At 40.8% G+C, this 13,752-nt stretch overlaps 1 protein-coding gene across 2 annotated transcripts in view; it reads right to left on the reverse strand.

The window, feature by feature from the left end:
- The window catches only part of znf385c (zinc finger protein 385C), a 141,266-nt gene extending 135,135 nt beyond the window's left edge, over positions 1–6,131 (reverse strand). For both annotated transcript variants that reach the window (XM_036550881.1, XM_036550873.1), the window contains exon 1: positions 6,067–6,131. In XM_036550881.1, the coding sequence (XP_036406774.1) occupies positions 6,067–6,115 (49 nt within the window). In that variant the 5' untranslated portion in view covers positions 6,116–6,131. The remainder of the gene's footprint in view (positions 1–6,066) is intronic.
- Between the last annotated feature and the right edge of the window lie 7,621 nt (positions 6,132–13,752).

Genomic DNA, 13,752 nt, shown 5'->3' on the forward strand with positions numbered 1-13,752 from the left:
TACAACTGCCAGTGGTACCAGTGCCCGGAGGTGTGCTAGTTTCATGGAGAGGCTGGCCCAACCTGGTCAACACTCCTCTTGTGTTAAAGCTTCCTTCTAAACTATGCCAGTAACAAACTTGCCTCTCTCTTTTGTTTCTTCTACTCTGCTTAAAGGGAAAGAGAGGAGGTGGTACATGGAGGTGGAAGCATGAGACCCCACCATCTCTCTATCAGCTGGGTACAGAGATCATTCTGAAACACCAGTCTGGCATGGGCTGTACTGAGTGCCGGACCCCCTGCCCCTGTTCCCGTTTTATCCCAATGCTGAGGAGTGCCAGTCATCACGGCTGGGGGGGAAGGTGCCATTTCACTGAGAAAAAAAACATGTGTGCCCTGTGCAGCTGTTGGGAATATAAGCTGTACCCCAACTCCAACAGTTCCAACAGCTAGGGGTCACCACATTTATGTGGTAGGGGTGAAGTTTACCAATTTTTCTAGACGCCATTTTAATTGACTTGTGTCTTTTCCCTGTGCAAGAGGTTGGTATTAACATGACATGTCAACTCAGGGGCAAAATGAACATTTCTGCACACCTGGTGAGGACAAAGGGCATCAGACAAAAACTAAGAATTAGGAAAGAAGAAATGTCTTAATGTGAGTCAGTGCCAACAGGTTTCCCTTCTATCAGTAGTACTGATGTACTACACTCCTTGTGTTGGGCATAGAAAAACAAATACATATAGTACAGATGTAAAAACTAAGGGAAACAAGCAATTTTTGGAGCCCTGGGAATCTCAGCAGAGATGAATCAATTCACCTCTGCAGGAGAAGAACACTAGTTTAAAATGTTTTCCTGTGAAGCCAGCCAGAGGCACACTGAAAACACAACTCACCACACAAAGCTCTTGATTAATAGAACAGAAGCACAGAGCCTGTCTGCCATTGTATGCTGTTCAGCTCCTTCCCTACTTATAATTTATTTTCAACAATGGCGCTGGGGGAGGGTGTGGGGTGGGGGGTGGTGGTGGTGATGGTGGTGGGGGGGTAGGATGTGATTTTTCACTGTGACAACAGTGCATTCCATCTTGCCTTCTCCTCAGCCGTCTCCGTTAAAGATCGCCGGGGAACTTCTGTTTTCTTTCTCAGTTACCAGTGTGTTAGTGGCAGTGTTTTAATACGCTGTCTCAATACCTCGGTGTGACTTTCTGTGAGGTTGTTTCTCCTCCTGCTTGATGCATTTGACTGGCATCTGGCACAGAACCGGATAACCATTATTTTGAGCGGAGCCGGACCACTGGTGCACAGATTTTGGCATGTCTGCTGTTCCGCCTGGACATCGCCTTGACCCCCCCCCCCCCGTAACACCAGGCCTGCATGTCAATGGCTGCCTCGCTCACTCTGTCAGACAGGTCCGAGGCAGACCTTCACAGCACAGCACCTGTGTCCTCCTGGACCTGTCAGATGATGTTATTCAGAGCAATGCCACGCAGGTCCCCCGTGAACCTCACTCACTCGCAGGGCCCTGAGCTCTGCTGGCCACTATTTACACTCGTGCTGCCCAATAAAATGACATAACGGTCTCATCACTGGTGGAACAGCATGAATGATTTGCAGCAATTTTATCATATAGCACAAACTATGCATACAGGACACTGACAAACAGCTGACCTGCTCCTTCTAGAGGGATCTTTATAGCATTTGTACCCTCTTCCTCAATACAAACATGAACCAGGTATGTTTCAATGATGAGTTCAAATCAAGCTGCATCGTTGAATGCAAGGTGATATAACTCCCAACTCCACAGGGCTCTCTCAAGCATAAAGGCTAGTCATCTGAAATAGCCTTTAATCACTCTCATTCATGCCTGAAAATGACATTACTGTGATGTCAGAACTGAACAAAAACCCAGCTGGACTATTTTTAACAATGATGGGGTGCATGACCACCTGTTGGTGGTCCAGACCGCTGCTGCTCTCAGCTGGAAACGGTCAACTGACTGCTGCCCAAAGGCCAAGATCTGAGATTATAACAAAGATAACATCTCATGGTGGAATGAAGAGCAGCACCAGCAGAGAAATCTCTGTGAATCCCTCAGTGCAAGAATGGAGATTTTGGCCCATTCACTCCATCAAAAACCTGAGGGAAGAGGGCAGAGGGCTGACTGGGGCCAATTCATCTAAGCCATGGCCTGAGATGGATCCTTCCATCTGATATAAGCCTTTTAAATCATGAAGGTAAGGTCTGGAAAAAGGCACAGCTCTAAATCGATACAATAAAACAACTTTCTTGCACCGTGGTGCTGAATTCAGGCAACATCACAGTTTGTAAAGTACCTTTCTCTTTTTTTCAGGTAATACTGTGCCCACTGTTCTATGGTTAGAGGTAGTGGTGAATCTCAATGTAGCGGGATCCCATGTTCCGAAAGAGTAACTCCCAGAAACAGGGCTGAGCCCAGGCGCCTCTGTCTCGTAAGCTTGATGCAGAAGCAGCATCTCTGGACCTACGCCAGGACCTCGCTGTTACTGATTAATACACAATTAGGTCCTGGAGTCTAAGTGGGAGGGAGGAAGGTGATTTAACTTGTGTTCGCTTTTTAGTGGAATAATGAGGACTCCGCCACTCCCAGCAATACATTTCCCACATTGTCAAAATTAATTTACCCAGGCTTTGGTGACACAGGGCTTGCTCTCCTCTGTACTCGTTAATGACTCCTTAGACTTTGTTAGTGTCAAATTCTTTTTCGTCAGACATGATCATTTGTATCAGTCATTTCCTTACCTAGCGAAGATGTTACTTGAAACCATTTGATTCATCATTTGATTTAAAATACCTTTGGTGGGTATTGGTAGTATTGGTAGGCAATCTAACAGTATGGGCACATAGCACTTCAAATATATCTACCATCCACTCCTAAAAAGATGGTGACACCAGGTTACCTCTTCAAAGAAGCAATCCTGAAGGGCAGCAAGCTTCTTGTCAAATGGAAAGCTGATTAAATATTAATTAATTCTTTTTTGCAGAGCATACCTAAGCACTAACAGCAATTCTGCAGACTACTGAGTTCTACTGTCGCTGAAGGAGATGTCCGGTTGCCTGTTGGTAAAGTAGTGCATTAACCACCATTGGGAGAGTGCCTGTCTACTTGTAATGGACTGTGTGCCGATGAAAGCAGAATCCTCTTTGTAAAGGCTTCAGTGAGAGAAGGGGTCAGTCTTATTTGAGTAAGGCGTGGAAGGTGATTAACCATCCTGGATCAACATTCCAGGTTGACCTGGATCCGTTTTCCAGTCCAGACCAGGGGCAGAACTCTACGCTGACTAATTGGCTGTGCAGGCTGAGGGCACACAGGACTGCTTTTGTTGCCCTGTGGACTACAGCCCAAATCACAAGGAATGTCCTGTCACTCTGGCTCTTATTGGTTTAGAGGGTGTCCATGAGCAGCTCTGACACAGGGCCTATACACCTACTCTGCAGACCTTCACTTAAACTCAGCTTCTGTTATATTAGCTTATACACTTTCCTCCAAATAGCTAACGAACAGCACTTTCAAACAAATGACTTCCCTAACAAACCGTGTTCAACATGTGCATTATTTACCGCAACGCACCTAGTCAACACTCCTGTACATAAATTTTAACAACTGCAAATTGTTCAACCTTATTCTCAACATAATAATCAGAGCAGAACAAATATTTTTCTTTCCTCCACTGAACACCATCATGGTGTGTAATTTATCATTATTCTCACAATGCACAACAGGGTTGTTCCCAAACCGAAATAAATAACACCATAGCCAATAGCATGCACCAAGTTGACAGTCGCTGAAATGTTCCCAGCTGCCATTAGTAAACAAATTTAGACTTGTTACTCCCAGTGCCGCGTGGATCTGTGGTGCAGGATCGGGCACTGTTGTCTGATAGACGATCCAAAGTAACAGGGAAGGCAGCCCGTCATCACTGACCCATACAAATCACGGTACATACTTCTAGCACTGCACTCAGTCTCTGTGTCATGCATTCCAGGGAAACTGGGAAAGAATTTCTTTTTCGCTTCCACATAACCGGCAAACTTTGACCCCTAAAAGCAACATGGACACGAATGCACTACTATAAGCTGCTGACATATAAATTTGTATCTCTACTAATGAGACCTTTCTGTAGAGGGAACAACTGGTGTTCAAGTTCTACAAATACTAGAATAAAATGACTAGAACACAGCTACAAATAGGAACCCTAAGCCCTGCTGTCCTTGAGAATGTGACACTCCACTTGGTGGAACAGTGGATTGACAATCAGGCATGAGAACTTAACTGAAATGTGAACTATTTTACTTCTACCTAATCTGGCTACAACAACCAGACTTGTTTAACCTCCACTGTTGGCAGAGACATCAAAAACTTGCAGTCTATTTTTCAAAAACAGGCCTAAAAGACAGAAATAGGCATGTTGCAAATGACAAAAAATGCTTTATCTTTTTATTTCCTGAGGGCTAATAAATGAAAATAATATTAGTGAAATAGGCCTACTGAACCATCTTCAAAGCCTGACTCTTATCTCTGTCTGGGAGTATTTGCCTATTTCTCTGACTGCCAGCCAGCATGCCTCCATTGTCTAAAGATGGCTGGCGAGATAACAAGGTGACAAGCGAGCTTCTTTTAAAAATTGTAGCATCTTCTGTTTTAAATGTATTACAAAAGCAACCAATAAACATGCCCCCAACCCCCCAACACACACACACACACACACACACATGCACACAGTAAGAGCGGGAGGGTGTAGAATATGACAAAATCAATACTGTTGCTTTCAAAACAAATACATTTTTAAAATAATGATTAAATAAATAAAGAAAGAAATAAATGCAGTATCAGGAAACAACTGCAAATTATATGTGGAAGGCTAAAAAAACTTCCCAAAATCTGTTTTAGTTTCATACTCTGAAAACCCTTCTGCTCTGTTGAGATAATGAAGCAACATTTCTAAACAATTATGTAGTACATGTGCGTGGGTATACACTATGTAATTCTAACAGATGTATTTACAACAACTGTGCTCCAAACTATAGCTCGTTCAACTGTCTCCTCAGCTATTCGTATTCTATATGCCTTATACATCTCCCATTTTACACTCTCCACATCTACTGAAAAAGTGTCATACCAGACACTTTAGTGTTGCAATATGTCTTATGACAAATATGTCATAAGAAAGTAATTGGAAATAGTTATTTTGTTATAATGCCCATTCATACACGCAGATACACACATAATTCCCTAGCAAGGTAACAAGACCATCAAAGCAGAAGCAATCGTGTTGGCAACCGAAGATGGACTTGCACTTCGACTTCATGAGCCGGAGTGATGCTTTCTCCGTCTGCTGTCCACGATCCACGATGCGAATAAAATGCACAACAGCAGGCCGGTACAAGGTACATTAATCACGGAAAACGCATTTTTAAAAAAAAAATGAAGTGAAAAAGAGGCACACCAATAGATTGGCTCTAAACGTATGCGGCTCAGTCTTAATATAATTACAATGTATTGTCCTTATGCGGATTGTCAGACTCACAAGTTTACTCGTACAACATCTGGCTGGAGGAAAGTTTTATTTAATTCTTACTCACTAGTTTTAAAGAGGCATGAAACGCTGCACATTGTAACGCACTTTATGGAAACGCTCGCTCTACAACAGTGCCCGTTAGAAAAACTGTCTAATTGAGACTCTTCTAATAATTCACACCTGGCACTTTAAATGTCAATTTGACATCGTCTCAGAGAAAGCAAGATGATTTTTAAAATGCGGAAGCGCTTTCTGAATTCATAAGAGATCTAGTCGTAAATTTAAGATTTTGTGTACATTCAGGAGATAATTAACGTTCAGGAGAGAGCATTGGTCCAGCAATGCACCTTTCAATTTGACACGAAGGCAAAAGACATTTGATACTCCAACTATAAAAGCGTTATTTTTTGTCGTGAGCGAGTAACTAAGTAACTTGTGATTATTGCACATAAATTTAATTTAAACCTTAAATTATAAATACGTTAAGCGTATTACATGTTTAATATTAAAATATTTAATTCCACGCCTACCTGTCCCGATTCGTTTCTGAATTTCTCCGTGGTCGTCTGTGCCCAACATTTCTCTCGTGGTAATGTGACAGAACTGAACGGCTACAGCTGAGCGCCGGGATCGCGCTTTGGAAATCATACCGGCAACGCGCGCTACCCCTTCTTCCACGGTAATGCGCAACTGAAGGGGTTCCTACCGGCGAAACGGGATCGCGCATCCTGTACAACACAGTCACGCTCCATTGTGACTCCTTATGCGCAAACAATTCATTGAAATAAATAGTTTTTTTTTTCTTTTTGCGTCACGTTTTTATTCACTTCAAATTTAGTTGCCTTATAAACGCATCGTTTGACTTTATAAATAAATGAGGAAGCAATAATATGTTGTACATACAGATTTTGGATAAGTGACGGCACTGCCTCAGTAGATCAATACGCTGTAGCCGGCGCGTGGCTACAGTCTACAGAGGATTACCTTCTCACTATGAACGGAGCATAAAATCATGAAGTAATATCAGTGAAACAACTGTAGTCATTCTAATTGAACGAGTCATCTAAATTAGCAGGGGAAATAAACAGTCCTACTATTGTAAATAATTTTAGAATTCATGTGATGGTCCCCTTTTTAGAAAGATAGGATGATAATACACTTTCAAGATGATTATTTGGTAAGACTGGACTTTGAAAACTTTGATTGGTAGATTATGGGAATGTGATCAAGTAATTTAAAACTCTAATTAGAAACCTATGTATCTTGTGGTTAAGAACATACATAACCATTTTTACGGCTAACAAAATGAAAAAGCTATATGTAGAATGCTACTAAAGCATAATATTAATTGACAGGATCAAACAAAATCTCCAATGATGACTCAGTGACATTCTAAGCCTCTGGCAAGCTATACTGCTGTTCCATTTAATCTTATGTACTTCTGCGAACCAGCTGCTAACATAATATGCTCTTAAGTGTGAGCATCAAATTATCAGAGGTACTAATGGTAAAACCCCCTGTAAGACATGCTGGTGTTCATTTACAAACAAGGAAATAATTGTCAGTCAGTTAGTTACAGAAACACAAGACAGGGTCAGGGGCAAAGAAAAACGAGGACGCCATGGTCCCACGCCAGTATCCTAAATTCCGTCTAACTTAGGCTCCCCTTTGCCATGTAGGCCAATTGACTACTCATTAAAATTGTTGGTACACATTCAGCAGCAAATGTCTCAGGGTCACTTTGAGCAGGCTGCTGTTAGCGCGCGAGCTTTGTCCCGCACGCGCAAGGCAGCTGTCATGCAGACATTGATGGATGCGCTGTGGAAACATAACTTGGAGTTTGAGCTATGTCCTTCCCTGCAAGTACTTTGGCACCATGCTCGACCAACAGGAAGGCTCATAAAAATAAATCCTGAGTGTACACAGCAACCGAAGAGGGTGTAAGATAATACTCATCAAGAACTCCTCTGCTATGGAACAGCTTTCATTTTGCCGTTTAGTTATCAAACTTCATATGGTGGTAGTTTGAGGAGTGGTAGGTTTTTTGGGTGTGGACCAGAATCACAAAACTTCCATGATGTCAGTTATACTCATTCATTATCACTATTACTACTTCTGGCCTGCCATACTTATTTTCAATCATGCTCATGAACACCCTGCTGGATGGCTCTGCATTCACCTATAATGGAAACTGTAGGTTGAATGCCAAAAAGAAACTCTAGTAGGTGCCAGAAAACTTCGTCTGCTCAAAGATGTACTTCTGTTTCCATCAGCGCTGTCTTAAGTTGACAAAAATCACCACCTGATGAAAACAATTTCATGTTGTATTATGAAATTGTTAAATAAACATTATTTTGGTCTTTTAAATTATAATGTAATATATTTATTTATTTACAGGGCTGTTAATGCAGGATTTTATGATTACTTTGAAGTGCTCATGTACATAAGTCTGATGCCAGCTAAAAATGTTGGACTTGAGCTACATTACTGATTTCTTTTTTTCTGAATTCTTACCAAGCCAACTGTTTCAACAATAATGTTCTGACATCTCAGACAAGGCACCTGTGTATAAACAAATTATTTAAAGTTCCAGCAGATTATTTTTATTGTATTATGCTATTTTTCAGAGAGATGACTGTAACTGTAACCATCAGACAATGGTTGATTTACCTTCTGTACACTAAAAATGTATGGATTACATCCAGTAATCAATGGTCGTAAATTATTAATCACATACAGCACTGGCCTTTCCATTACTGATATTTTTCTGAGTATGTGAAATGTTATATCCTTTTGTAAAGACTCAATGGCAAGCAAGAAGATGAAACATTGCTTTACCAACTAAAAAGCTGCAACGTGCAACTGATAAGAAGCTGCCCTTATCAAAATCAAGCCAATGCTTTATGATCATACCAGAGTACTGTAGCATGGAAAGCATTATTGACAGTTTTCATAGGAACACAAATACTGTACTCAGTAATTCTGAGAAAACAGGCCATTTCAATTATGTACTATCAATATGGTGGGCCTCATTTTATGGTAATATTTATTTATCCCCAACTGGATTGTAACTGGAGGTGAATTGTCTTGCTCGAGGTTTTAACAATAACAGCAAAGTCCTAGATGGGATTTTATCCCATGATCCTCTTATCTCTTCCATATATACATTCATGTCTGGTTGTCCTGGGTTGCAGAGGCCTACATACTGTACTTATATTGAACTTATAAAGTGCTCTCATGCAAATGCAATGCATGTACAAACAGATGCACAACAGCTTAATTGTACTTAGAACTACTCATATTTTTTCTGCAGCTAGTGGGCATTATCAGGAATTTTAGGTTGAACCCATCATGCTTCTCCATTCTAATTCACTGTAATAAAAATGTACCTTATCTTTTAAAAAAGCCCTCCTTCTTTTGTGATTCCAATTTACCTGGTTTCCATGGCAACCATCTTTGAAGCAGGCATAGGGACTCCATTCATTGCTGCCTTTAAATTCCCTGCCTAAATGGAGCATTTAAAAGATGTGAAGAGAGAAGCAAAATGAGCAGAGGGAAGAAAAATAATAATTGAGCATTAGGCTCTTGATTATCTCCTGAGTGACGGCACATAAAATGGAATAAGAATGCTGTGCTAAAAACGACTAGACGATAGATGTGGGGTCCTCCATTATTGTTATTTGTTTTATTTTATGTACCGTCCATGTTGAATTATCTGTTACATTTCAATGAACATTTTATATTCTGTTATCTGCTGTATGCCACAGAGGTTCTTCACAGATTCCTTCCTGGAACATTTGCTGGTCTGATTCTGAAAAAGGAAGGATGTGGTAGTGTTTGCCAGAATGGATACCATGGCAAATAGGAAGATAACTACAATACACTCCGTCATCCTCTGTACAATCATTTCTGATGGTACAATTGCTGGGTATGCTGTCTGCCTCATCAATCAGATATGAATTACTGTAACATAGATAAAGTTAAATTCTCTTTTGATCTATGATCAGAACCATAAGTTCACATGACAAGAACTTTAGGGAATATGTACTGTTGTGTGTGACAAATGGATGGTTTTTGATAACGTCTGACATGCTATATCCAGCCCTTTGTTAAAGCATTGAGGAAAACAGGTCTCATAACTACAGTGGACTTCTGGCTGCTAAGATATTAAATACATTAAGAGCAGAAGTCAGAGTGTGTGACCTCATGGTGATATCAGAAATACTTCCTAAAATCAATGATAGATTTGCTATTTTTGGAAATACTTTTCCATCTTATTTTCTCTAAACCACAGCCACATCAAAACCTTTACAACAAATCAGGAACATCTAAAATAGACTTGGTTTTTTTTCTTTCTTTCTTTCTATATAAACTCATACTGGAGATATTACATCTCTCACTCCCCATTTGAAATACGCCACAGGCCTTCAGATTCGCCACAACTTAAGAAAAAATGGGAGAGTTCACAAGGCCCTGCTATCTCATTCAAGTATTTAATACATTGGCAGCATGCAAAAGTAAATTTGTTGTGATGACTGGCATAGGGTGTGATATTACATTTTCAATTCCTCTACTCTTGTGGGGGAATGACTAGTTCATCAAATTAATTCTCATATTTCAGGTTCCCCCCAGAACAATACAGAGGCCATTTTCCATCCTTTCCTGGGCCAGTTCTGCAATACCAGTGAAAAGTTTGTATTCCATAACCCCAGGCAATGCTTTTAATTAGAATTCCACGTCAAATTTACCAAGAAGCTAATTACATCCTAGCTGCTAATGGCCAAGTAATTGCTCTGAGAACATGCAATAATGGGCAGCTGACCCAACCCAACCTGACCAGAGTAGAGTGAAGTCTAAATGTACTGTACCCTTGGGCAAGGTACTTAACCCACAATTGCCTCAGTAAATATCCAGCTGTATAAATGGATAACATTGTAAAGAACTGTAACCTATGTAAGTCGCTTTGGATAAAAGCGTCTGCCAAATGAATAAATGTAAATGTAAATATACTAAACAAAATGGACCTGATTTGTTATGATAGACATGGTTCTAGCTATTTCTGAAAGAATCCCATTATTTAACAAAATATGTCAAGCCTGTTTTGCCTGTTTAAATGCCACAGTAGTCTAAAAATAATCATGAGCATTACTCTGCAAGGTTACAGTGTGTGTTTTTTGTGGACCCAGTTCCTCTCTTTTTGCCATCACATGCCTCTTTTTACAGAATGGATTCTTTTTACAGTATCCTCCCACAATCAATATTCATGACAGCAATATGGAATGAGCTCAGTTTGACAAGTTCATCCTTGTCTGACTGCCTCCAAATGAATAATCATTTACAGAGGGCAAGGAGGCTGGGTGCACTTGGTGGAGCGGGTGTCTTGGAGGCAGGCACGATGGATGGGCTTTTGATGTGTGCTCCTGACGGAGCGTTTTGTGCCCAGGGTGCAGTGTGGCAGGCCGAGCAGGTCCAGAGAATGAGGGCAATTACTTGCATCTCATTCACGCAAGTGGGTGGTGAGAGTTTAATTGGGATGGGAAGGGCCCTTTTCTTTTTAAAATGCACCCAGTCAAGGAGTGAGACCACAACTTCGGGACAGTGTTCCCATCTTTCAGACAGGCAGCAGTAATTATTTAAACTAACCCATTGTATTGACTCAGGTACAGCCCAGTCCCTAAATCACTGAAAACCAGGAGGAGTCCCTGCTTTGGATCAATTAAGACAACATTGCACAGCATTAAGTGATCAATTGCACAGGTGAAATGGTAATATGCTGTGGTGACTTTCCTCCTGCTGAATGATCAGGCTGATCACACTGATTGGGAAGACAGATTGCAAATAAACAGTAACAAAATGACATTGTCATTGGTATGAATCCATTCTAAAAGATGCTGCTGCAACTCATACTTTCTGCGTGTGTTTTCTGCAGAAACTGAAGAGGTCTGCTCTAAGGAACTTACAGGCTCATGTGTAACATTTTCTTCAGGTTTATGCTTTATTAGGCTGAAGCACATTAAGATAATTAAATGCCTGTGAAGAGGCATGGCAGATAACTCTCAGCCCTTACAGCATGAATTTTATCAATTACACATTACAGTAAGGCTAGGAGGGATGTACAGGAGGGCTACTTATTGCCTCACTGGCAAACCACAGGAACATTTTTAAAGTGCCCATCACACCCCAGGCTGGTATGATTACAGGGATGGACAGACACAAGACTCTCGAACAGCATATCAAGATCCATCCCAAATTTTACATCACAGCTGCCGTGCATGTGGTAAAACTAAGACTCCAATTTCACAACAGTTTGAAAACACTAATATGTTGAAGTGATCTGAATTTGATGAGAACACAGAGTATAACTGACTTCCATTACATATTAAATAGCTCTGTGCTGGGTTTGAAATGGGACAGATTTCTGTGCAAATTAGATGGAAACGTATTGAAATGGAGGCTGTGCACCAGCAACATAAAATTAAGGATTTTCAGGCTTGAAGCTTAAGTCCCACAAATTTAAATCTTAAGTGCAAATAAAGCAAGAAACCTTATTGCCAACTGCTGTTTCAATTTGATTTAAGTCAAAGCGTTTAAGCACAAACATGGAATATGCTTCTGCTGGCAGTAGATTCAATAGCGCAGCCTTGAATCACTAAAAGTTGGAGGACTACTGACAGCTCAGCTGAGGATATTTGAACATATAGTCAGGTACTGGTTCAGACCATGCTAACAATGAGTCTCTTTCAACTTATACATTATAAAAATACACCAGAGGTCATGCCTGAATTTGCAAACACTGGGAAACATCTGCACATCGGGCCTTGGTTCTCCATACAAATCTTGGTGAGAAATCACAGATGATTCACTCACAGGCTACACAAAGGAGCTGCTACAGAAAGACAGCCTTATTTTCTTTGGAGGGGCAGTCTCCCTGCTCGGCACAAGAGGGCCTTTGGAGATGGAGGTATGAAGCATAGTTTGATTTTCCTGACTGGATTTAAGGCAACAGAGAGGCTATTTAGTGGGCAGGTAAGGCCTTGTAATCAAAAGAGTAAGAATATGAAGGAAAGCAGAAGAACTGGCACCTCTGGCATGGCTTGCTGATTTACTGTTTGTTGAAACAACCAGACAACACAGTAGACCACGGGGAAATAATCAGATCAATCTGACTCATAAAAACTTAATGATCTGTACATCAAAACCTAAACTTGGAAATATTATATGCAAATGAGATTGTCTTCCCAGATAAATAGGCAAAACAACATTAGGATCTGATAAGTGAAGTATCCAGTAGGCCTTACTCTGGATCCTAACCTGTGGTCAGGGGATGCAGTTTGAAACTACCAGGCTGGACTAAAGGTAGCTTGCTCTGCCACATTATCACCAAGGTTCTTTCTGCCAAGGATGAAAAACACAACTGTCTGGAGAATGAGAGCAGTCCTAGAAAGGGCATGTCTTCAGTTAGGCACCTACCCCTCTACTGGTTTCCTCTTGCATTTGAAATCGATTATTCAGTAGGAAACCTGAAGGATTTCACAGCAGTTTGAAATATGAGTAGGAAGCATGGTTGGAACTGGTATTGGAAAGATTTTGTAATAACAAAAATGATTGAAATAAGAATACAACTTAACAATAAAACTTAATCCAATGGGAAACATTTACTTTACAGGTGATATACAGAAGCAAGAGAGAAATAATACACAAATCCATAGAAATGTATACTGAAAGCCAATGAGCCTGTTTCCACTCGAAATCTTTTTGGGATCTCAAATAATGGGTCCATTTAACGGGTGTCGCTGATATTATGTAATATGTTACGCTTGTAAAATGGCAACCAGGAATAGGAGACAAGCTCCAGAAGACTGACCACTTACGAAGAAGATTTTCAGTGAGCCAGAACCTGGCTGCCTCCCCTACCCTGATGTTACTTTAGCTCTGCCTACTGTCAACCACCTATTATCAACCACCAAATGGTGTTGTGAAAACAAGAATAAATAAAATGGCATTTTGATCCCTGCGCAGCACAGCCAAGCAAGTTTCAAACAAACACAGCATTCATCGGAAATGGTCCGCACCCTAATTAGGGAGGCTTAACTGTGCTGGAGATACAATCGGTCAATCTAAGTGCCAGGGATAAACACTTCCTCTGGTCTCTGGATCTACACTTCCCATTCATGGCCTTTTCAGACTGTGACAAACTTGCAAATATTCTCTAGTTC

The sequence above is a fragment of the Megalops cyprinoides genome, chromosome 1 (genome assembly GCF_013368585.1).
Source record: "Megalops cyprinoides isolate fMegCyp1 chromosome 1, fMegCyp1.pri, whole genome shotgun sequence".
In the NCBI taxonomy this organism is placed as follows: Eukaryota; Metazoa; Chordata; class Actinopteri; order Elopiformes; family Megalopidae; genus Megalops; species Megalops cyprinoides.